This window comes from Zootoca vivipara, chromosome Z (genome assembly GCF_963506605.1).
Source record: "Zootoca vivipara chromosome Z, rZooViv1.1, whole genome shotgun sequence".
Lineage (NCBI taxonomy): Eukaryota > Metazoa > Chordata > Lepidosauria > Squamata > Lacertidae > Zootoca > Zootoca vivipara.
In genome coordinates this window covers 31,077,088-31,100,220 of record NC_083294.1, presented here as the reverse complement: position 1 = coordinate 31,100,220, position 23,133 = coordinate 31,077,088, and the positions used below count along the sequence as shown (strand labels likewise).

Genomic DNA, 23,133 nt, shown 5'->3' with positions numbered 1-23,133 from the left:
ATAAACCTAAATATGTTTCTTAATAAAGGGAATGTATGTTCCGGATCTGTGTCTCTCTCTCTCTTGTTCAACCTTCAACTGGAAAAAAAGAAAACAAAAAAATGGTACATTTCCATCAAGTGAGACTTTTAAATCCTGGTTGCAAGCCACAAACACTTACACTGAGCAAGAATTCCTGAGAGTGCAAGCTTGAACTTCTCCTTTGCTTCTTCCATTTCCTTTTCATGGGCTGCTTTCTCATTTGTAAGTCGGCGGATGTGGCTGTTGACTGACTGGATCATTGAGTAGAAGTTGTTTGCAGTCCGTCTGTTCACTTCCCCACGCTCTATCCAGGCCAGCAGTGTCTGCACCGCTTCCAAAAACTTTGAATCATCTGACCCAAGAGAGAAACACTGCTCAGGTACAAAGCACTGGTGCATTTTGCAAGTAATATTGTTTAAATAATCGCTCCCTGTGTGAGAGTTTAAAACACAAAAACATAGTAAGAGGTTTGATAGGCTAAGATGATATTGTTCTGTTACTAGTCCTTTGCCAAAGCTTCCTGTGGCTGCTATGGGGGTTCTTTTGTTATGTTTTTATGGTATAATGTATTTACATTTATTTACTAAACATTAGTTAAGTCACTTGGAGATGTTCAGGTAACAAGCAACAGTCTAATTAATACTACTGTTTTGCACAGGTCTTCATGAAATGATCCACCCAAGCAAGGCAAAACTTTGAAAGGCTGTGGTGGATGAGATTAACTCCACAGACAGCTGCAATGTACTCATCTGTTGTATGTCTACATGGGATGGATCACATCTCAGTGGAAGAACAACTGCTTTGCATGCAAAATTTCTTGGGTGCGATCCTTACAGAGTCCCCAGTTAAAAAGATCAGGTAGGAAGTGATGAGAAAGACCCTTCTTCTTCCAAGACCCTGGAGAACCATAGCCAGTCAGAGCATACAGTACTGGGTAAGAAACAGATAACTCATCTGATAGCATACAGGACAGTTTCCTATGTTCCTAACCACCTGCCACAATCCTCATGCAACAGTCTGCCAGTTTAGGGAAGCCCTATGTACCTTTTAGCTTCTCAGCAACAATACTGCACTCATAATATGAATAGTGGACAACAGGAGGCGGGGAGGGAGGGTGGAACTGTTTTTCTGCCATCCTTCTGCGATGGCGCTCTTCCCGTGCCAGCATCCGCTGCTTGCATTCCCACTCGTAGAAATCATCCCGGGCTTGAGCAAAATCCACGTGCAGGCGCCCTGTGTCCTTTTTATCAGTGCTGGAGCCCAGCCTGATGCGATAACCTGGCAATGATAGTTACAGAAACAACAATCAGCAGTTTCCCTGTGATAGGGAAGTTTTTAAAGTTTGATCTTTTATTGTGTTTTTAATATCCTGTTGGAAGCTGCCCAGAGTATTAATTATTATTATTATTATTATTATTATTATTATTATTGTTGTTGTTGTTGTTGTTGTTATTGTTATTGTTATTATACACCTGCAACAACATGGGGGTTATGTCTGCTTTGTCTCCAGAGACTGCCAGAGACACCTATCAGAGGAAACATGAGCAGCTACAACTCAGGCTTAATAATATCCATGTTCAAACTGGATAAAGAAATGAACATCATCTGCTATGTATGCTCATCCACACATATCAATATGTTTGCTTTATCAATGATTGTATCACATCTATGATGCAGACCAGCTACACAGCTCAAAACCACTTCAGGTAAATTCTGTATGAAATTGTAACTGCAATATTTGCTAAGTTGTAAACAGCGCAAAGGGTGCTGGGTGAGCATCAGATGAAAGGTTGCTGCGGTTTCTGTTAAGTTGCTGAAGCCTTACTAGATTCCTCTTACAACTATGGAGGGTGGTTCTCATGGGGTACAGTGATACTGGCTGGACAACACATGTTATTCCAGAAGGGAGGCTACCCTCCAAAGTTCTCCAAAGAAGCCATGTTGGTTCTGGATAGTTTGAAAAGGTGATAGTTTTTGATAATCAGCTGTTTACAGCAGGTATTATAAAGATTTCAGGCCCTGAAGGAGCATCTCCACCCTCGTCGTTCAGCCCGGCCACTGAGATCTAGCTCAGAGCCCAAGTGGAGGACCTTTTTGGCAGTGGAGCCCACCCTGTGGAATGCCCTCCCATCAGATGTCAAGGAGATAAGTAACTACTATATACTGTACAAGGTTTACCTTTAAGAGACATCTGAAGGCAGCTATGTATAGGGAAGTTTTTAATGTTTAATGTTTTATTATGGTTTTGTATATGCTGGAAGCTGCCAAAAGTGGCTGGGGAAACCCAGTCAGATGGGCAGGGTACAAACAACAACAATAACAATTATCATCATCATCAGTCATAGAGACACATTGCTTGTTGCACTAGAATAATTCCCTCTCTTCGTGAGCTGGCCAACTCACAAGAGTTCCTTACTGTTGTTTCATGCTGACATTTTTTAGCTTGTTGGAATTTTGGAATTGACCATTTTTCTGTTTTTATTAGACAAATTTATGAAAGCTATTCACAATGGTCTGTGTCACCATTGCATGTTATAGTGAAGTTAAAAGACTCCTTAGCCAAATAACTGAAATTGGTGAGAGATGACTGTACAACTGGGAAAATGGAAGGGGACACAACAGACATGACTGCATGTGGCTTTTGCAACTCTACAGAAGAAATTATCTCTGAGGCAAAAGCAAAGACAAACAGTATCTACCAGACAAATAAATAGCCTTGTCCACCATGTATTCGTCAGAAAAACGGATGTGGCAGAAGTGCTTTTTGCTCTTCCGAAGAGCTAAGATCTCTCCACACTGCTCAAAAATCTCCACAACAGTCTCTTCTGTTGCATTTTCCGGCAGTCCTCCAACAAATACCGTCTTGCATCCTGGAGGTCTTTCCCTTGTGGTGGGAGGAGGGAGATCTAAGGACAAGAAGATATATGATACATAAGCTTGCCACAAGCAAAAGACATCTGGTATTCAACTACAATCCGACAACAACAGCTGCGCATTTGTGTTTTAGTGTCAGAAGGCTTGGCCAACTCTGGCCTCTTCCACACTTGCACTTGTCCTGTGCCTAGAAAGCACAGATCTGAGTGGCATTCCACTTGCCCCTTGCCTCCAAGCGGTTTTGCCTTTGCCCTTTGGGTTTTCCCAGGGGAATGTGGCATGGCAAATGGAAGTGCGGATGAGCCCTCAAACTTGCCAGGCAAAGTTATATCCTCCAGCCTTAAAATATCAAAAAAGCAATATCTTTCCAGCACAGCATGCTTCCCAAAGAAGAAAAGATCATCTTTTTTTGGCAACAGCTCACTGCTAGATGCATACTAAAAATAAACTACAAGAACAGTGCACAGCCAAATACAAACACCCTTATACCATTGGAGACAATACCACCAGCTTTATGAAAAGAGGGAAATGAGGGTCTATAAAATTTACTTGGGTTCTCTTTTTATTACTGCTTGCTGTTTAGCAGCCTGCAACAACAGCTACGCAAAACTAGGCTTCCATTTGCAAAATGTCCTATGCATTTTCATGTTCTAGTCAAATTTATGAAATTGTGCATACTGCACAATCAGCACTGCCATAATTTTTGCCCTTCATGATGTCGAAAATCTTATTTTTTAAAAAAAGATTTGCAACCTCATCTCTATAGCTTTCTCTTCCAATTACTCCCTGACATTGAAAATATTCTAAAACAGAGAAGGGTTCAACTAGAAAATGTTAGAGATGGACTGCCAAGCAGACTAGAGCGGAGTTCTGGGAAGTTACACGTTTACCTCCCTTTCCTTCATCAAGTGGCATTCTAGACCAGGGATGGGTTTCATGCAAGTCTCCAGAAGTCACTGGACACCAGCCCTTGTGATCCCTGACTGCCACTGGTTCTCCCTGCCACCGATTCCCCCACAACCACCTCTAGACTGCTGCTTTAACCAGTAATGTTTGCTTCTCCATTTTGCCTCTCATTAAGTGGACAGAATCAGCAAGCAGCAGAGCAGGGTAGTACAGAGATGGCCTCACTCCTTGAGGACATGAAGATGCTTGAGGCTCCCAGCGCTCCCATTGAGGTGGTCCAGGCCACCTCTACAATCTAAAAGGTATTCTGGCTTGGCCAAACTATAAAAAATATCCTGTTGGGAAAAGAGCTTCTTCTTCCCTCCATGATCTGTACATCCACCAGACTCTTCATCAGATGTCCCTCTGTACCTTCAATATTTCCCAACTGATCCCAGTGCAACTGCAAGAATTATGGCAAGGATTACTTGAGTTAGGTGGGAAGAGTGTGCAACTTTTGCAATGAATGATCTCCTTAATCACTGGTGGTGGCACTATTTCCAAGCCAGGCATCAAGGGACTGATTGGTGGGATCCCAGTCATCATTCCAAGGGCAGGGTCGAAGTCTGAAACAGAGAGGCCATCAAGCTAGATTGTTTCAGCTGCAACTGCACAATAATTCTAACTAGGAAAGCAGATTTTTTTTCCATCAGTAAAATCAAAACTTAAGAACCTGAGAGATACATAAAGCAATGAGTCTGGAGAAATAGAGCCATTTGGCAGCCCACATAATCCCACAAAAGCCAATTCTCATGCATGGGAGGACAAAGATGCAGACAGGCAGGATTGAAGAAAAAGAGAGCCCACAGTACACCCCCACGCTGGGAGATTAGCCGCACTTCCTTCTGGTTTTGTAACTGAAATGACAGCCATGCATACCACCACACTGAAAGCTGGCTCAGGCATCTGTTTTGCCTCTTCCACCCCAGACTGCCTTGCCTTCTTTTAATTTTAGATGTGCTGCATGAGTGCTTACACATAAATCCATTCATTCAGTCAATTACCTTTCTTTTTAGGAAACTTTTAAAAAAGTGCTTAACGGCTCCATAGATGGAGTGAAGGTGCTTTTTGGTAACATACAAGAGGGTCGGCCAATCAGGCCAGTCACAGCCAGATTCTGCATTAAAGTTGCAGAGCTGTTTTTTGTTTATTATCACAGCCACTCCTAAGGGTCAAGTGGATAGAGCACTCAGCCAATTGTCTAGTCTTGCAAAGACCCTTTCAAAGTGCTATTTTGCAGGCTGTTTTGCAGGTGCTGCCAATCATCTGATTAGTGAAACCTGCAAACACCCTTTCAGCTGATCCAAGTTTTTACCTACCCCATATCTGACTTCATACTATATATGACTTCCAATAGATGTAGGACAGATGGGCATGGCTTCCCTGAAAATGGCCTTGTTGGCTAAATAAGGAGGCCTAACAGGCCTAATCAGACCCAGGCCAGAGATTCCCCACCCATTTTAGGCATGGATCTCATGTGTTCTCTGAACATTTACTCCCCTCAACACTCCACTGGAAAAATTAAGCATTGCATGCTTGCAGCAGCAATACCAAACCAAGAGCACAACCTACCAGGCAAAAGAGGATCTCCTGTTATTCCCATTGGTGCCATCCCCAAGTTATTCATTGCAGTGGTCCAGGCTGTTGGGTCTGACATGCCCAAATCCATTGGAGGAGACTCTAGACTCAGATGTGGGATGCTGTCTACAGAAAGGATTATGATTGACAAACGTATTAACAAATGTACTTTTTTTTAATTACCAGCATCACTTACCCCCCACCCTTTTTTTTTACTAATGATAAAACTGGAAGAGAAAGTGATAGAAACCAAATAAATCTCCCCTATAAAATGGCATCCTGCATATCTTGGCAAATGATGGGATAAATTCTAAGGGGAGAGTAGGATGCAACAAATACTCGCTTTAGGCACAAACTATTTAATGCAAACCACATTTGTCTGTGCTCCCCTCCCTCTCTCTAGAGTATCATCCCATCCCCCATGTACCAACATCTTGTTCTTTCCAAAATAAGAGCTCTAGTTGTAAAGGCACAAGTCTTAAAATAGATCTGAGCCAGCACTTATCATGGGCCCCAGAATGATCCTCTGATGGCAGAGTATAACCCCTAAAAAAAAAACACTAGGCCATAATCCAGGACAAAGTCCATATGTTTTCTGCATGTCCAGAGGCCAAATCCCACTGTCAAACTCCTGAAAACATTTTCAAATTCTCTCCCATCTGCCCTAAGCTTAAAAAACAGTAGATAGATTTGGCATAAGAGCAGCTTCAAGAGGCAAAGTCACACACAAAACTTAGTGCATCGCAATGCCATCTTAGATCTCATGCCAAGTACTAGTAGTTTTAATTCGTTTGTTTATTCTTTTACCTATATCCCACCCTTCATCACGAAGCCCTTCATCTCAAGGCAAGTAACAGCAGTTCAAAAACTGAATATCCAGACACAAAAGTTGTTATTTTGGCCAAAGTTGTTGATGCCCGGACATTTTGGTGATTTCCACCCGGATACTGTTTCCAATGGCCAAATCTGGGGAATGTCTGGAAATTATGGATGTATGGCAACCCTAAACAACATGGAATTACCTGGAGGACCTCCCCAGCCCATCTCGAAGTTTGAGCAGGACAATAGGAAAAACCTTGACAGGTGACAACTGCTTCTAGGGAATCTCACCTCGTATGATAATGACAGTTCATCTATCCTTCTCTGGCTGAAATAATTATTTGGTTCCTCCCCTTGTACCCATGATTACTCTATTCCAGCTTAACAGTGAAGGGAAAGCACTGGGGATGGAATGCTTAGAATGAGCCAACAGGCCCTTGCACTTCTCATCAGATCAGTTGCCACTGCAACAGGTGTACTTTACATCCTCTGACCCATTCCTTTAATTGCCCGAAGAACTTGTAATTCAATTAACTCCTATCTTTCCTGGCCACTGGCCATACTGGCTGTGACAGATGAGAGTTAGAATCCAGCAATATCTGGGGGGCCACTGGTTCCCCATCCAATGCTCTGTTGGGGCAGGCGCTCATCAAGAGTAAGGAAGTTTTCTGCTTCATGCAGAATCATTTTAGCACAATCATCAACCCCGATGCGTAGTCTGGGGCTCTAATTTCCTTTTGGATGGCTTTGCTATTTTCAGCAGGTTCCATTTGATTATCACAAAACCCCAAAATAAGAACAATACCACATCTTTGCATGTAACTGATGCAGGTTAAACAGTATTGCTATGAGTTCGTGGGTGCCAGACCCCTCTAATCCCTGGATTCAGCAAGTGTTAAAAGTTAATCAATCCAAGCTAGCTCTCCCATGAGGTGATAGCATGGGTGATGAGCCATTAAGGGGCTCTGTGGGAGATGGCAAATGGGGGCCCTCCCTCCACTCGCAGATAATGAGAAGGACAAAAGCTAGAGCTGAGAGTGAGCAGTGATGTGTCCGAGAAGCAAAATAGCAAGCAGAGTGACCGAGAGCCATGATGGATTTCTGCTTAAATCCAGTGCTGCAGCGAAGGAAGAAACAATGCCAATTCAGGGTGTTAATAGTGTGAACCCCTGCATCGCAGGTTCAGGTTGTATATATGTGTAAATAAACCATATATCCTAAAGTCTCAGCTGTGCCTCATTCCTGAAAGGAAACATGAACCCTGGGTAAGTGCCTGGAACCCCTGGAATCTCACACTACTTGGAAGTTAGGGGGGCGTGCAACTGTATCTATATTGGGCTAATAAAAATTGGTAAAGGAACATACACGCTATTGAGTTTCACAGAGCTGTTCATCCAACACAAGGAGTTATCTAGCTTGTGAAATTCTGTGAAATTCAAGTCGTATTTCTATATCAACCTGCATTGGCTCAATTAAATATATGCTTTTCCTTAGCTTGTGTTTTCTATACTTTGGGATCATCATGGCAATGTCCATGTTTCATTCCAATTTTTTATGGCAGTGAGGGAGGATAAGAAGTACTTTGTTTTTGCTACTGCATATCAACCAGACCAACAAACATAAACCCCCAATTCAGATTCATCCTGACTCAAGCACGTACACAGCTGCGACTCGTTGACTTCTGGCTATCAAGTGACAAGTAACAGAAATCCCAGAACTCAGGATCCCTGGCATGGAATGAGCTAGAATAACAGGACATTTTTCCATTCTAAAAGTGAGCCTCTGTTCACTTAGGTTCTCTCATGCAGCCCTACAACAATTTAAAACATCAGATTTTAAAAACCAATTAAATCATCCAACACAATGCTGTAGATAAAAACAGCAACAGTTAAAATTACAGACCAACAATCTTATTCAGTTAAAAGCTGCAAAAAACAATTGTGTGCTTTAAGGCCTGCTTATATACAAACAGACTGAGTGAATAAGTTCCGCAGTGATAGGCCCACCAGTAAAAAGGCCCCGTCCCGTCCCCCCACTTCCAACTTGATTAATCTTAAAGGCAGACCTACCAACCCAGGGTTGGGCAGGTTCATGTAAAAATATAGGTAGCCTTTCAGATATCCTGGTCCCAAACCATTTGGGTTTGAAAAAGTAACCGCCAACACTTTATCTGGGCTTGAAGACTCACTGGTAATGAGAGTGGAAAGTGTAGAATTGGTGTTATATGCTCTAGTCATCTGGCCCCCCCAAAGCAACTGGAGAATGTGTTCTGTATCAGCTGAAGCTTTTGAACAGTGTTTGAGGACTGCCCCACATACAGCATGTTAAAGTAGCATAATTGAGATGCAATCAGGGCATGGACTACTGTGGCCAGCTCCACTTTCTCCAGATAGAGTAACATCTTATGTATCAGTTATTTCTGGGAACAGATTCCATCAGCAACTTCCTAGAAAGTCCAGGAGAATCTCCCAGACTGTGTGCCTGGTCCTTCAGGTGGAGTGCAACCTCATCAAACTCTGGGCACACTCTATGGCCCAGGACACCATGTTTCCTACCCGCAGTGCCTCTGTCTTATCCAGATTAAGCTTCAGCTTGTTTGCCCTCATCCATCCTAAAACCCCAAACTAGAAGGTGGAAATGATAAACAGAGTTGTTGTACATCATCCACAAACTGATGACGCTTTAGCCCAAACTTCCAAACTATTTCTCCCAGCAGCTTCATGTACATGTTAACAATAAGGCAAAATAGGAGAGACAGAAGTGGTCATGGAGAGGAAAGAACTTCCCCAGTACCATTTTCTGGGTCTGTCCTGTTGTGTTCTTGTATTAAGACATCCCCCAGGCACAAACACAGCTTGCTACACCACATGCACACATCATGGCCTACCTGTAGGCAAATTTATCCTCTTCCGTTTCTGGCTTGCCTCGCCTCCATTTTCAGCAGGGCTGTCCCTGCTATTGAATGGCAGAGGTTTGCTATTGCCAGGGTCAAAGGGCAGGTGGTTTAGTCCTGAGAGAGACGGAAAAGGGAAGAATTTGTTAAGAATAGCATTTGATCCCTTCTAATTTCCAAACAAATCCTCAATACTCAAGTGTAAGCCAAATGTTTTCACAACACAGTCTCAGAGAGAGAAAAACCTGAAGCAATACAAGAAAACAGTGCACTATCAAACACTGTCCAAAGGGGATGCAGGCCCTCCCCACTCAGTTGCCAACCCTCTTCTCACTGTTTAGGGGAATCAGATGGTGAGAAAGATGGTGATATGGAGGAGTCTGTGAAAGCAGACAATTTGCATACTTCTTTATGGATCTAAATTAGTCCCATAACTGTAAAAGCTATTCTACCTACTTTTTAGTCAAGTATTTCTATATACCATTGAGTGCAAGAGCTGCATGTATTTTTTATAATTTGAAAGGGAAAAAAAATGAAAGGCATTTGATAAAAGTATGATGATATATATTCTCTGCTGTACAGGGACTACCGGTAGTAGTTTTAAAAATATATATATATATATATATATATATATATATATATATATATATATACATACACACACACACACAACAAAAAGGAACTTAATAATTGATGGCTGTGGGTGCTGAATACCTTCCATAGAAATCTGAAGTCCAGCCTTGTGTTGTGGTACTAGGAAATGAGGGGGACGGGGACGGGGACGAGAGAGACACAAGCTTCAGAAATTTGTTTGGCATTAACCTTAGCACCTAGCACAATTGGTTATGACAACAAATACAGGATACAAGTGGTAAGACTGCCTAGCATTGCAACACCTCAAAAGCAAGAGGAAAGCTTAATTGAAAGAGCATCTTGACTAAGTTCTCACCAATATGGCTTATCACATTAGAAGAACCTGGAGAAGTGAAAGGGTCCTTTTGTAGCAAAGCGAGAATGAGCTGTTGTGAAGGAATTATCCTGGCATGTTGCATCTCAAGCAGACTTGCCTCTTGAGGACAGAACTTTATATGATGATGCTAGGTGTTAAACCCTACGCTAATCCCAAAGCCCTGGTGAGAGTAGCAGCAACAAGTCTCAGCCATCACTGGGATGGTTGGAGAGTCTTGGGACACTTCAGAACGATAAACATTTACTGCTAGAGCATTCCCTACATAGTCAGGTTTACATTTCCTGCACCTGGAACCAAGGCTGCAATAGTGACAGTCTTCTCTCTTGCCAGAATGCTGGGACAGACATGACAGAAAACTCTGAATGGAGATGCTTAAAGTAAATGCATAGACTTCAGTTCTGCATACACCAGGGCCACATAATTTGCAGCCTACCAAACATAGACTCATTGCTTTCAGACATGTTGTTACAACACCTCTCAATTTTATTTCATTTATTTCATTTACCATATTGGCCTGAATATAAGCCTCACTTTTCCCCCAAATTCTGACCGTGAAAAGTTAAAGCGCTGCTTCAATTCGCAACCTTACAACAGTGTTTTTCAACCTTTTTTGGGCAAAGGCACACTTGTTTCATGAAAAAAATCACGAGGCACACCACCATTAGAAAATGTTTAAAAAATTAACTCTGTGCCTATATTGGCTATATATAAAGTAATTCTCTTGAATAGGAATCAAATAAACACAAAGAAAGTATTTTATAATTACTTTATTATGAAATAGTAAGTAAACAGAAATATGAAAAATTATAAAATACTTTATTCAGTGTGCAACCTGGGCCTGTTTGGTTGCACACAAAGCTGATATTCTGGCTGGAATCGGAGAAAGACACACACGTAGCTCTTCGTCAACAGCTCTCAGTCTCTCTCTGTATTTAGTTTTTATAGCAATCATGCTTGAAAAGCTCATCTCACACAGATATGTAGTGGAAAATGGGAGCAATGTCAAAATAGCTTTGTTTGCCAGAACAATCTTTTGAATTTTTCAATTTTTCCCACGGCACACCAGGCAACATCTCGCGGCACACTAGTGTGCCACGGAACAGTGGTTGAAAAACACTGCCTTACAAAAACTGGCTTTTATGATATCACTGCTGAAACAGAACAGGTGTGAGTGCCTGCAGAATTTTAAGTGAGCGACTTATATTCGAGTATCGTCTCCCCCCCCCCTTTGAATTGTAAAGGTGTGGTTTATATACGGGTGAGGCTTATGTTCGGGCCAATACGGTATATCCCACATATACTCCAAGAAGCACAAGGTAGTGTACGTGGTTCTCTCCTCTCCATTTTATCCTCCCAGGGCCAAGAGAAGGAAGCCAGTCTCCTTCCAGATAAAAGAATGATTGTACCCAGTCTGTCCAATGTGAGCATACACAAGCTCACTTACACTTCCTTCAATCTAGCTAACCAAAGCAATCTTCAAAGAGCTTGAGAATACTTCCCAGCCTAGCTCCATCAAGAGCAAGAGAAGCTAAACAAAGATCCTCTTTTGCAGCCACCGTTTTAGAAATGTTTGAGAAAATTATCATTTCTTTGCTATGAACTAACTTGATCTGTACTTCTCAAAGCTGCAAATCAGAATGTAATTATCCTTTGGGATTTGCACATATTTACATTTTGCAAGGTATTTTTAAAGCAAAAACTTTATCAAAACATGTTTTAAATTGCATTGTTTTGAGACACATATATTCAGAAATGTGATCCTCTCTCCCACAGCACTGCTTTTAAATGGGGCAGACCAGACATATGGATGAACACATACAAAAGTGACAGGGAACCAAAACAGTCAAATCTGCCCAGTCATATAGCTCCCTTACAGAGATAGTCCCAATAAGGTTCTTTTGTAAATTAATTATTTATATAGCACCATCTATCTGCTTGCCACTTTGCAGAAGATAATGGCAGGCCCAGCAGAGTTTACCATCTATAACTTAGCATAGGAAATAAACTGAGGAAGGTGGGGATAAAAAGGGGATAAGTGTGTGCTCATCTGAGTTATATACACAAAAGTTTAATTTTAGTAGGGGTAGGGATTAAAGAGTTAATTAAGCAGCCCAAAACAGCAATAGGAAATCCCTCGCAACTTGATGTGATGACAGAGAATTTTTTTTAAAAAAATGTTTAAAAATCCTTTATTGATATATTCAAATAAAAATACATATACACATATAAGTCATGCATATGCATCTACAGAACCAAAAAATAAATACATATCATTATTAATATTTTTTACATGAGCAATATCAACAACAAAAAAAGAACTGAAGAGGAGAAAAGAGAAGAAAAAAAAGGTAAAGAAAGGCAAGGAAAATAAGAGTGATGACAGAGAATATTTGTGCTGCTATTACAACATCAACAAACCAAACATTGAAACACTTGCCTGTGACTGCTGTAGGACAAAAGTAGCAAGTGAAATGAAAGAATGATCAGATTCAGTACAGTGTGCCTTATGTCAGATATGTGCCTTAATCACCATAACCTGATTTTGGGGACTCTGACACGGCTCATAAGGATACATTTGTAGCTGGAGGAGTTCACAGCAAAACCAAAGCTTTGGGAACCATCTGTTCAAGTTATTTAGTAGTCCATACTTTCCAAGCAGCAAATGAAAAGAATGCAAAGCGCCTGGAATATGATTGAAGGACTTGGAACCCCTAATCCAAGACACAAGTGCATTCTTGAAACACTGCAGCTAATTTTAAAGGAATTGTGAAAGCATCAGCAATTGCGAATAGCATCCGCAAGCTGCTTGGTTACAATGTTGATATTGCCATGTGCCCAAGGGTGTGGTCTGCAGAAATGCACAAAGAAAATACCGGTAGCACCAAGGGGCTTATGCAGCTGATCAGTACAAAGTTTACCCTATACTGTACATACCCTGTTTCTCATATTTTAAGACATACCCATAAAATAAGCCATAGCAGGATTTTTAAGCATTCAAGGAATATAAGCCATACCCCGAAAATAAGACATAGTGATAGGCGCAGCAGCAATGCCGGCCGCAGCAGGAGGAGGAGGAGGAAAAAAATAAGACATCCCTTGAAAATAAGCCATAGTGTGTTTTTTTGAGGAAAAAATAAATATAAGACGTGTCTTATAATATGAGAAACACGGTAGATACATCACAAACCATAGCTGCCAAGTTCCGGATTGAAAAATCCAGGACCAGCAGCGGTGCGGCACCGGAAGTCGCTTCTACGTGACTTCCGGACATGCGTAGAAGCAACTTCTGCTGCAGCTCTGCCCATTTCCAAAATGTCCGCAGCGCCAGAAGTCGCTTCTACGCACTTCTGGACATGCGTAGAGGCGACTTCTGGCGCTGCGGCCATTTTGGAAATGGGCAGAGCGGCACCGGAAGTCGCTTCTACGCACTTCCGGACATGCGTAGAAGTGATTTCCGATGCCAGCGCTGCCCAATTTCCGGTGCCCATACATGGGCAGAGCAGCACCAGAAACATGGCCGCTGGCAGGAGCTGCTTTCTGGGGGATTTACGGGATATAAAGCCATTCGGGAGGGCAGGGAGAAGCCAGAAGGAGGGAGGGAGGGAGGGAGGAGGAGGCAGCACCACCATGTGAGGGAGAGGGAAAGAACGTGCGTGCTGGCGATACATGTGGCTATTCCTGGACCATCCACGGGCCGGATCCAGAAGACAATTGGGCCTGATCAGCCTGCGGGCCTTAGTTTGCCTACCCATGTTTTAAAAGCTACAGTTTTTAAAGCTACAGAGCCAAGAAGTGCACCTCTCCTGTTTATGAAGAATGGACTGGCATAGAAATTGAAACAGACTACTTTAAAGCAAAGTCTGCAAAAACAATTGCCAACTTCTTAGTTGTGACCTCAGCTGCAGTTCTGCGCTCAGTTCTGCTCTTAAATGCTGGTGCGCACAACCCCCACCAACTGTGAACACCAAGGCCCCTAACCATCTTGGAACTCTAATGTAATGTAGCCTTTAAGCCTAGCATAGTTGTAGGTTTTAACCCAAGTCCCCAATTGCAATTCGGATCTGAACTGGGGTTGGGGGGGGTTCTGCAACTTCAATTTACAGTATGTGGTGGTGGGGTGGACCTGCATGCAACGGCAAACTCTGCAATTGCAGTCATGTATAATTTGGCTCTCACCATGCCTTCTATCAGCAACATTTTTCTCTTTTAAAAAACGAAAAACAAATTTTGCCTGATGAAGAGTTGTGAAACCTGACAGATAGATCACTTTCTGTGACTTTCCAGTGGTCTAAATAAATGTACTGTATTATACTACTGCTTCTATCTGAACGTGCTACTGCTACTAATGACTTGCTTCACTGACCTCTACCACTGTACGATGAAGATGACTATTGTAAAGGCTAATAGCTAAGTCAACTTTGTCTTCCAAAATGTTCATGTAGCAGGTAGACACCTTGACCTATAAAATCTAAAAACACTCCAGGGATGCTATGCCACAGGATTCCTTTGTCAGATGCATGCTGCACATACAGAAGAGACTGACTATGATAACTACACAATGAAACTCATAAAGCATGCTTTGGAAGTATAAGCAGCTGCAAAAAGGGGGAAAGAATGGAGTCAGCACACCAGCTTTCATACTTTTGGCCAAGATAGGCTAATTTTAATCTTTAATATTCACCAGTCACAAAGTGCTTACCTATCAACAGTGGCAGCAATCTGCATAAAGAACAGAGCTTGATTTCCAGTTTGAGGTAATCTCAGTTAAGTTTTGGATATAAATTTTTCCCATTACACTGAAACTTGAGATTCAGAGATGACCTATTTTCCTACAGTCCCCTTGCACCTAGGAGTGGCTTGCTTCTGTTTCAAGCCACAGCTAGACATCAAGAAGCCGCTGCCCATCTGTTTAAATACTGTCTGTTTCAACATTTATTATAAAAAAACATATTCAAAGACACTATTCCAAATCCTTCCCATAACACATTTCAAGCTGCACAGAAACAGATTTAGAAAATGAAAGTCTAGGAAAAAAATTGAGATAAAAAAATTAAAATCCTGAAAGCTCTTCTGAACCTTCCCTCCCAAACAGAGAGCCTTTGATGACTCCAAGGCAGATTGGGAAGGCTAAAAGCCAGAAAACCACGTTAAAAGACTATCAAGAGCACCAGTTTTATCAGATACACCGTAGATTTAACTCCAACTATTCCATATTTAAACTGTGCTATTGCTGAATTCATATAATCCAAGAGATCCGGGAGCTCAGATTCAGTGTTATACTTGGCTGCAGGCACTCTGGCTAGAGCACTGATCTCATTTGACTATCGGTGTCTGTAGACTTTACTCTCCACCACCCCATCGCAAACTAAGACTGCTCATGGCAAACATACTGGAGTCAAAAACCTCCCAAGGTGAATCTCATTACACCAGAATGCAAACCATACCTGTGAAATGCACAAAAAACATGATGGTGCTTCGCAAAGAGTGCTCTTCAGTCTCAGCGTGTTTTATCTTGCTACCCACACTACCACACCATCATATAAACACAAACTAGTAACACAGTTCAGCCTGTGTGTGACGTATATGCTGTGCTGGACCCTGCAAACAAACCAAGTGCCAGCAGCCAGCGTAACAAGAGGAGAGCTTAACGTCAATAAAACTACACAGCAGGCAATTGGAAACGCTGGGATGCTAAAGAGGAAAGGCATGGAACTCTTTTTTTAAAATGAATTGCTGCCCACTGCTGCATCTGTCCCCATCAGTTACCAATCAGTGACTCTGTAAGAGACTAAATCCTGAACATTATGGGGAGACGGCCAGAGAGCAGGTGGCGAAGTAATTAACGGCATGCTCATCTGTGAATTTGCAAAGGATTTCAGTCCTAGGATCACTGAGAAGCGGCATGCAATTGGCAAGCCCCAATCTTGCTGGCTGCTTGCCTTGTGAGTGGTTGTCTTTGCCATAACTTAACCCTCAAGAGAAACCAGTATGGTACTTCTTTCTTCTAAAGAATTCATACTAAAAAACAACCTTTTAAGCTTCCCAACATGCTTATTTTGTAACCATAACTTTGAAACAGAAAAGAGGTGGGGGGAAACCCAAGATCAGCAGATATTCATACAACCTTGTATTTTAAAAACTCACCTAGTAACCCTAGGTGATCAGGAGTTCCATGAAGGTGAGTGAATAGGATGGCAGAGGAAGGAAGCGTTACTCTGCCCCTTCTCCCACAATGCAGTTGACAGAAGGCACGTTTTTTTACTATCCTACAAAGAAGCTAGCAGCCTGCATTTCTACCTGGCTGTGAGAGGAGGAGGAGTCTTCCCTTCATCTTCAACCAGCATAGAGACACAGGCTACTCTCTTGGCAGGCTGTTAATTTTTGTAGGCTTATTTACATGGATAAACACCAATATGGTGAATATTCCAGAGAATAAATATTGCTGCAAAGCTACACTCTGGGTGGCAGGAAGTTCTGTGGTAACTGCTACAAGGGGTCCTCCCTACAAAAGATATTCAGGTATTACCTGTTATTTTGCATGTATGTGTGTCAAGTAGCATTTATTTCCCAGAAAGCATTCTGAAGTAATTTGACAATAACACACACACACACACACACACACACACACACACACACACACACACACATCAAGTCAAATGCACATATAGACTGAGATAAAAAATCTTCATATGAAAGATTTGCTGAAAGGTTTTCCCTTAGGCGCCAAAAAGGCAACAAAAATTGCACCTGTCTGATATGCAGTGGAAGAAAGATCCAAATGGAATCTGCCGTAACCCCAAAGGCCCAATTCCTACAAAGTACGGAATGGGCCTCCTGATAAGATGGCATCTTCAGTGAGCAGTTGGGTATATAAGGAGTCACACAATCCTTACACTTTTTATCCCAGTTCCAGGATTTTGAACTTGGCCCAGTAGCTAACTGGCAGCCAGTGCAATTCTTTCACCAATGGCCTAAGCACTAAGTTTGCCCCAGTGAGCAGTTGAGTCACATCATTTTGCACTAGGCAGGAGCAGTCCCCACATAGAGTATATTGCAATACTCCAATCTGGAGATGACCAGTGCATGGCCAACAGTGATCAACCTATCCCAGTCCAGAAACTACCCTAGCTGTCTTGCCAGCTGAAGCTGGTAAAAGGCATTCCTGGCCACTGAGGTCATCTGGGTCTCTAGCAATGGAGATTGATCTAAACTACAAGCCTCTCTTTCAGAAGTAGTACAACCCCATCCAAAGCAGGCAATTGTCCAATCTGGACTCAGGAACCGTACATCCACAGGACCCCTGTCTTTGCCAGGATTCAGGCTCAGCTGGTTAGCCCTCATTCAGCTTGCCACCAATACAGAGCTTTCACGGCCTCTCCTGATTCATATGTTATAGAGAAATAGAGCAGGGCATCATCAGCATACTGATGACCCCTTGGCCCAAATCTCCTAATACTATAATGCCAATAACTTAATGCAGATGTTAAACAACTTTGGAGACAATATGTACCCTGCGGTACACCAATATATACCCTGCTAGGTACACCCTACCCTGTGTGTCAGACAGATGACCACTAAAGACTGCCCTGCAGTTACCAAGAAGACCATGAAGTCCTGAGCCTGAATCTAAAGGCAGTCTCAACATGAGTGCTGAAATCACCCAGAACTAACATTCTGGGATCCCACAACACCACACCCAAGATGACTACTGCCAGTTTGGTCAGAGAAGCAACTGGGCAGTAGGGTGGATTCTGTAGTAGCAATCTTAGTTTACTGTCTCCTTGGCCTGACACCAAGTGCACACACCCTCACAGCCAGCTCTAAGCCAGAGTGGTTTCCTGGAAATGGAAGTCATGTGGACCACAGCAATTCCCTACCCCCACCCCGGTGCCTGCAGCTTGTACTTATGCTGCACCAAGTATCTAGGTGGGTGCAGCTGTGCCAAAAAAAATATCCTCCTCCCAGCCTGCCCACCCAGGTCTCAGTAATACAAACCAGATCAGAACCCTCATCTACAATCAAATCATAGACCGTCTGATTATTCCGTCTCAGATCATCCTAAAAATGTTTTATTGATAAGTGGCACAGGTATATATAAATCTGAGGGAGAAACCATTATAGTCACAGAAAAGAAAGTCTATTGTTCCATAGGATGATGTGCAGTACCTCGTAAGAACATAAGAAGAACCTGCTGGATCAGGCAAATGGTCCATCTAGTCTGGCATCCTAGGCTTAACAGTTGCCTGTAGGAAACCAGCAAGCAGTTTGAGAAGTATTGCTGCCTCCAGCTGTGGAAGCAATCACATGACATTTCTTTCATCTTCCAATGAAAGAAACCAGTGTGAACAAGGCAACAGGGCAATTTCTATTGTATCAAATTTCTACATGAGAAGCAATTTAACGTAGAGGCTCATGTGTGATAAACATTCACTTGGGCTTTTGGCTACACACAACCTTGGTATGTATGTTAAGTGTCCATAGATTAATATGCGGGGGGTGAGTAACCAAGTAATCACCTATTGGAAAATAAGCACCTCTTTTTCTGATTTGAAAAAATAAACAAACACATCGATTGTCTTAATCAAACATTGAATGTTACACAAAAGATTTCCCCCAGTTTTTATGCTGGGCAGAATTAGAGATGTGAAGGCCCGAAAAAAACCCCGAAATCTTTTCCCCTGTTTTTTCCTGAAGCCTTTTTTGGTTTTTTTCCAAAAAAACTGGGAAAATTGAAAAATAAAAAATAGATTATGGAATGTTTTATTTTAACATGATGAATAAAATATTTTAAGATAAGGGGTTCAAATATTTTATAAATCATTTCTAAAAACTATGTATGGTATCAGATTATTCTAATTTCTGTGATGACAAGCAAGTCCTACGTTACAAACTGAACTCTCCAATGCAAGAAGAAGATACATTTCTTCCTTTAGGAGGTGCTGTTGTCACCAGAAAAGAAAAAGGTTTCAGTTTTGTTTTTGCATGCATGTGGTATGCATTGGTTCTGTTCCTCTTCACTAGGCCTCAAAGCACTGGAAGAAAATATAGAGCAACAAAAAGGGCCTGAAAGTATATACTGTACTTAATTTTAAAAGGTTAGGGTTAGGGTTACTTCTGGATTTTTAAAAATTGTTTTGTGGAGTTTTCTTTGTTCCACATAAACTAGTAAATAGTTTGGGAGGTTGTTGCTCCATTTGTTACAAATACAAATAAATATTATTTTAAAAGTAAATTCTGTTTGTGTTAATTGTTTGGATACACTATATTTTTAATATGCTAGTTGTGATAATTTTATGCCCATTAAAATTGTCCATAGTTATATTTTATGTTTCTAAAGTAACAGAATGACTTTCAATCTGGAAAAGAAAAAAGAAGTGCTAATGTAGCATTTTTTTCAATTTTTCCGAAAATTTCCATTTCCCTCCCCAAAACCCCCCCGGGGGGGGAGGTTTTTTCCCAAGCTTCAAAATTTCCAGAAAAGTTACATCTCTAGGCAAAATATTGAATATGTAGTTTATACAGAGTACTCCAAAATATAACATATATATCTAATTAACATGTTGTTGCATGCCACCCCAATCTCTGAGCAGTGCAAGATTCCAGGGGTACCAATAACTTACCCATGTTTTGGTTTCCTTTCCTTTCCTTTTAATTTGCACACCACCTTTCTATATCACTATACACATGGCGGTTTACAAGCTGAAGAAACAACAAAATAGACAGCAAAGATCACCCACCTACGGTAGTAGCAATCTGACATGTTCAGAGGGACAGCAGAGACTAGTGTATTTATGATATACAGTTTATTCCGCATACAGGAAACTTGCATCTTACGCAAGGGTTAAATGTCAGGGGTCCACTTGTGAACACAAAATAACCAGGAACTTTTGAAACTGTTTCTCACGCAAGTTGGAGGGCTGCTTACTGGGCTCTGAGAAGTTTGTTGGAACTCCTTCAATCTTCTGAGAGGCGGGTAATCCAGATGCCTCAGTTACTGGGCTTTGTGTAGGAGCTGCAAAGGATGCTGTGAAAGCCCTCATGCTGGTTTCCCAAAGCCGAGTAAGCAAGGTGTCAAGCTTTGGGAATGTGGCGCTAAGGCTGTGGCAATACAGTATCCCAGAACCCTCAAGCTGCCTTCTCAAAGCTGGATAACAGAGGCGCCAGGCTTTGGGAAGGAGCCATGGGGGTTGTAAAATGCTCCCAGAGCCCTTGTGCCTTCTTCCCCAAGCCCAGGAAGCAAGGAATACCTGCTGGGTACATAGGTAGAGTGGGGGGAAATAAATAGACAGCAGGGAATAGTGGATTTTCCCTGTTCTCCATTTATTTATTCTCCCCACCCCTATCAAACCTGCAATCACATAAGTTAAAGCAGTGTGGGATGAGAATTACCTGTACAGTATACACAACCTGAGCCGAAGATGGAGGGGCTCACAGCATTAATACCCCAGTCTTCTTACTTCTCCCATAGTCATAACCTTGGATTCAAACAGAAATCAAGCTTCTGCCTGTATCTAGTTCTAGTGCAGCTCTCAGCTCACCCAACTCTGTGGTTTGGGGCTTTCTCACTACTAGCCAGGGGACGAATTTCCTTTGTTATACTAAGGACAGTACAAAGAGCCATTAATTCACCAATAAGCTTGTCTGGCTACCGTAGTTCAGCAATGGGGATCCTCCATTAGAGTTTAACCCCTGCTGGATCCAGGACCCCAGGAATTATAAGGGACTCGGGGATCATGAAGACTAACCCCCAAACTTACAACAGCATTATACAAACTTTTTTGTTAATGATTGCAAAAATTTTACTTACACAATACAAATACGATTCTGGGCAAATAATTGAGAATAATTATAAACATTTATATACTGCTTATTCAAGAAGCTCAAGGCAGTAAAGATGGCTCTATAAGAAAGTATTTTCTGTGTTGGTTCCTTGCCTTTTGAATGCCCTCCCAAAGACAACTGACCTAGAAATCTCATTACTATACTGTTCTATTATTTGAGGGCAGGCAAAAATAATTATGCTCACAAAACTGCTAATGCCAGCATTACAGGCAAAAAAAAAACCATTTCTATTTCTATATTCACAGAACTGCTGAGGCAAGCATTTTCTACTTAGAGCGGTTTGATTTCACCGCATCTGAATAAGCGGTTGCTGCTTTAGCTGTTGCTTTAAATCACTGTATTGTTATTATGATTCGCTTAAATAATAAATACTAATTATTATAAATATTTATTATTATCATTACATTTCACTTTTTTTGTTTCTCACTTCTCTACTAGCCACCCTGAGAAAAATACTATTTATGTTGAAGTTGTAGGATGCGAATGGCAGGTCACAGCAAACCTTAGCCCTACACAGAGAAGACCCATTGAGATGAATAGGCATGGGATAACTTAGTTCCGTTAGTCTGTTCAGAGGAGGGCTTAACTGGATCCAACCAACTAACTGACTGACTGACTGACTGACTTATTCATCTTCACAACAACTCTGTGAGGTAGGCTAGGCTAAGAAAGTACAGCTGGCTCTTCATGAGTGGGTCCGAGGATCTGAGATGAGGTTCTAGATTCAGAACTCTAACCACTACACCACCGCACCCAGTTGATTAAAAAGGCAAATATAGGGTCCAAACAGGGGGCAGCGATTGAGAGGAGCAGATCGTGGCTGCTGCACCTGGTAAATAGGGCCAATGAGCAAAAACCGGGGAGCTGCGCTCTTTGAGAGCGCAGGCCGCTGCCGGTTCCCATGACAACGGCGGTGAGACAACCCCGTTCCATCCACCCTCCCATACGATCCCGGCAGGACAGGAAGCAGCGCCCTGGCCCGCCCCGCTCCGTTGCCCAGCAACGCCCACCTGCTGGTCCCGCAGTCCTCCGACACCGATACTCCCGAAACATCCTTTCACCAGGAGGGACCCGCCGTTGCGGTACTTTCGCAACCCCCGCCTGCAAGCTGCCTTGCGCGACGTCTTGTTGATTGGCGGTCTCTAGGGGCGTGGCTTGAATACCCGAGAGCATGATGAGCAACCGTAGATTCGTGTGCGCCGCCATAGCTGCCAAGTTATCCCTTTTTTTAAGGGATTTTCCCTTATGCTGAATAGGCTTCCTCGCGAGAAAAGGGAAAACTTGGCAGCTATGGTGCGCCGCGCGGAAGGCTGGGGGGGGGGCACGGGGGCGGGATTTGCCGAATTTTAAAAGGGGGAAGTGTGGGGGTTAAGGAGGGAAATCGCTTCCGCCTGTTCTGATTGGCTGCTCGAGTTCCCGTGCTGCGAAGGCTTCTGGGAAATGTAGTCTCAAGGGACTCCGCAGGGCTCAGAAGAGATAAGGCTGCTCTGGCAGCATGTGTGCATGAGTATGGGGCAGAACGTGGCACAGATCAGATGAGGTTTGTGCCTGTGTTTGCTTCAGCTTTATATGCCCCTCCTTATCCCCAGCACTCAATTCAAGTACGGTTGTGTTTTTTAAAAAAAATAGTTTTTATTGTTTTATCTTTTTGTAAACCGCTTTAAGCAAACAGTCTATAAAGTTTATGAAAAAAATAAATAATGTGGTTAACTATATGTTATTGTTTTGAAGAACAAATAAAACACTATGTAAAGGGAGGGTGTGCAATGCATCTTCGATTTTCATTCATGGGAATGCTATTCTCATACTGACATCCAAAGTATAGAGGAAGCACAATAAATGATTTCAATGCTGCTAAGGGAGCACGGAAGAGTTCTGGAGAACTCAAAAGCTCATGCAATATTAATTTACTTATTTATTATTGTTGTTGTTGTTTAGTCGTTTAGTCGTGTCCGACTCTTCGTGACCCCATGGACCATAGCACGCCAGGCACTCCTGTCTTGCACTGCCTCCAAATATTTCTGTTAGCACTTAATATACAAAATCCCTAAGTGCTCTGCATAGAAACAATATAAAGTATTGAGAACCAAACTTTGTAACCGAAAATGCAGAGAAATACATCAGTAAACACATAATCCATTGATAAAACATTCAATTAAATATAAATAATAAAACAGCAGCATGATGAATC

At 42.2% G+C, this 23,133-nt stretch overlaps 1 protein-coding gene across 3 annotated transcripts in view; it reads right to left on the bottom strand.

The window, feature by feature from the left end:
• Window positions 1–22,229, bottom strand: part of ENOX2 (ecto-NOX disulfide-thiol exchanger 2) — a 38,779-nt gene extending 16,550 nt beyond the window's left edge. The window contains exons 1-7 of one of the 3 annotated variants that reach the window (XM_035123068.2): window positions 21,953–22,229; window positions 9,125–9,247; window positions 5,413–5,544; window positions 4,269–4,406; window positions 2,721–2,927; window positions 1,066–1,299; window positions 161–373 (exon numbers count right to left, since the gene is read on the bottom strand). In XM_035123068.2, coding sequence (XP_034978959.1) covers window positions 161–373; window positions 1,066–1,299; window positions 2,721–2,927; window positions 4,269–4,406; window positions 5,413–5,544; window positions 9,125–9,247; window positions 21,953–22,148 — 1,243 coding nt within the window. In that variant the 5' untranslated portion in view covers window positions 22,149–22,229. Of the gene's footprint in view, window positions 1–160; window positions 374–1,065; window positions 1,300–2,720; window positions 2,928–4,268; window positions 4,407–5,412; window positions 5,545–9,124; window positions 9,248–15,544; window positions 15,866–18,266; window positions 18,384–21,952 lie in introns of those variants that run through there. The other 2 variants (XM_060270132.1, XM_035123073.2) reach the window with 2 other exon arrangements.
• Between the last annotated feature and the right edge of the window lie 904 nt (window positions 22,230–23,133).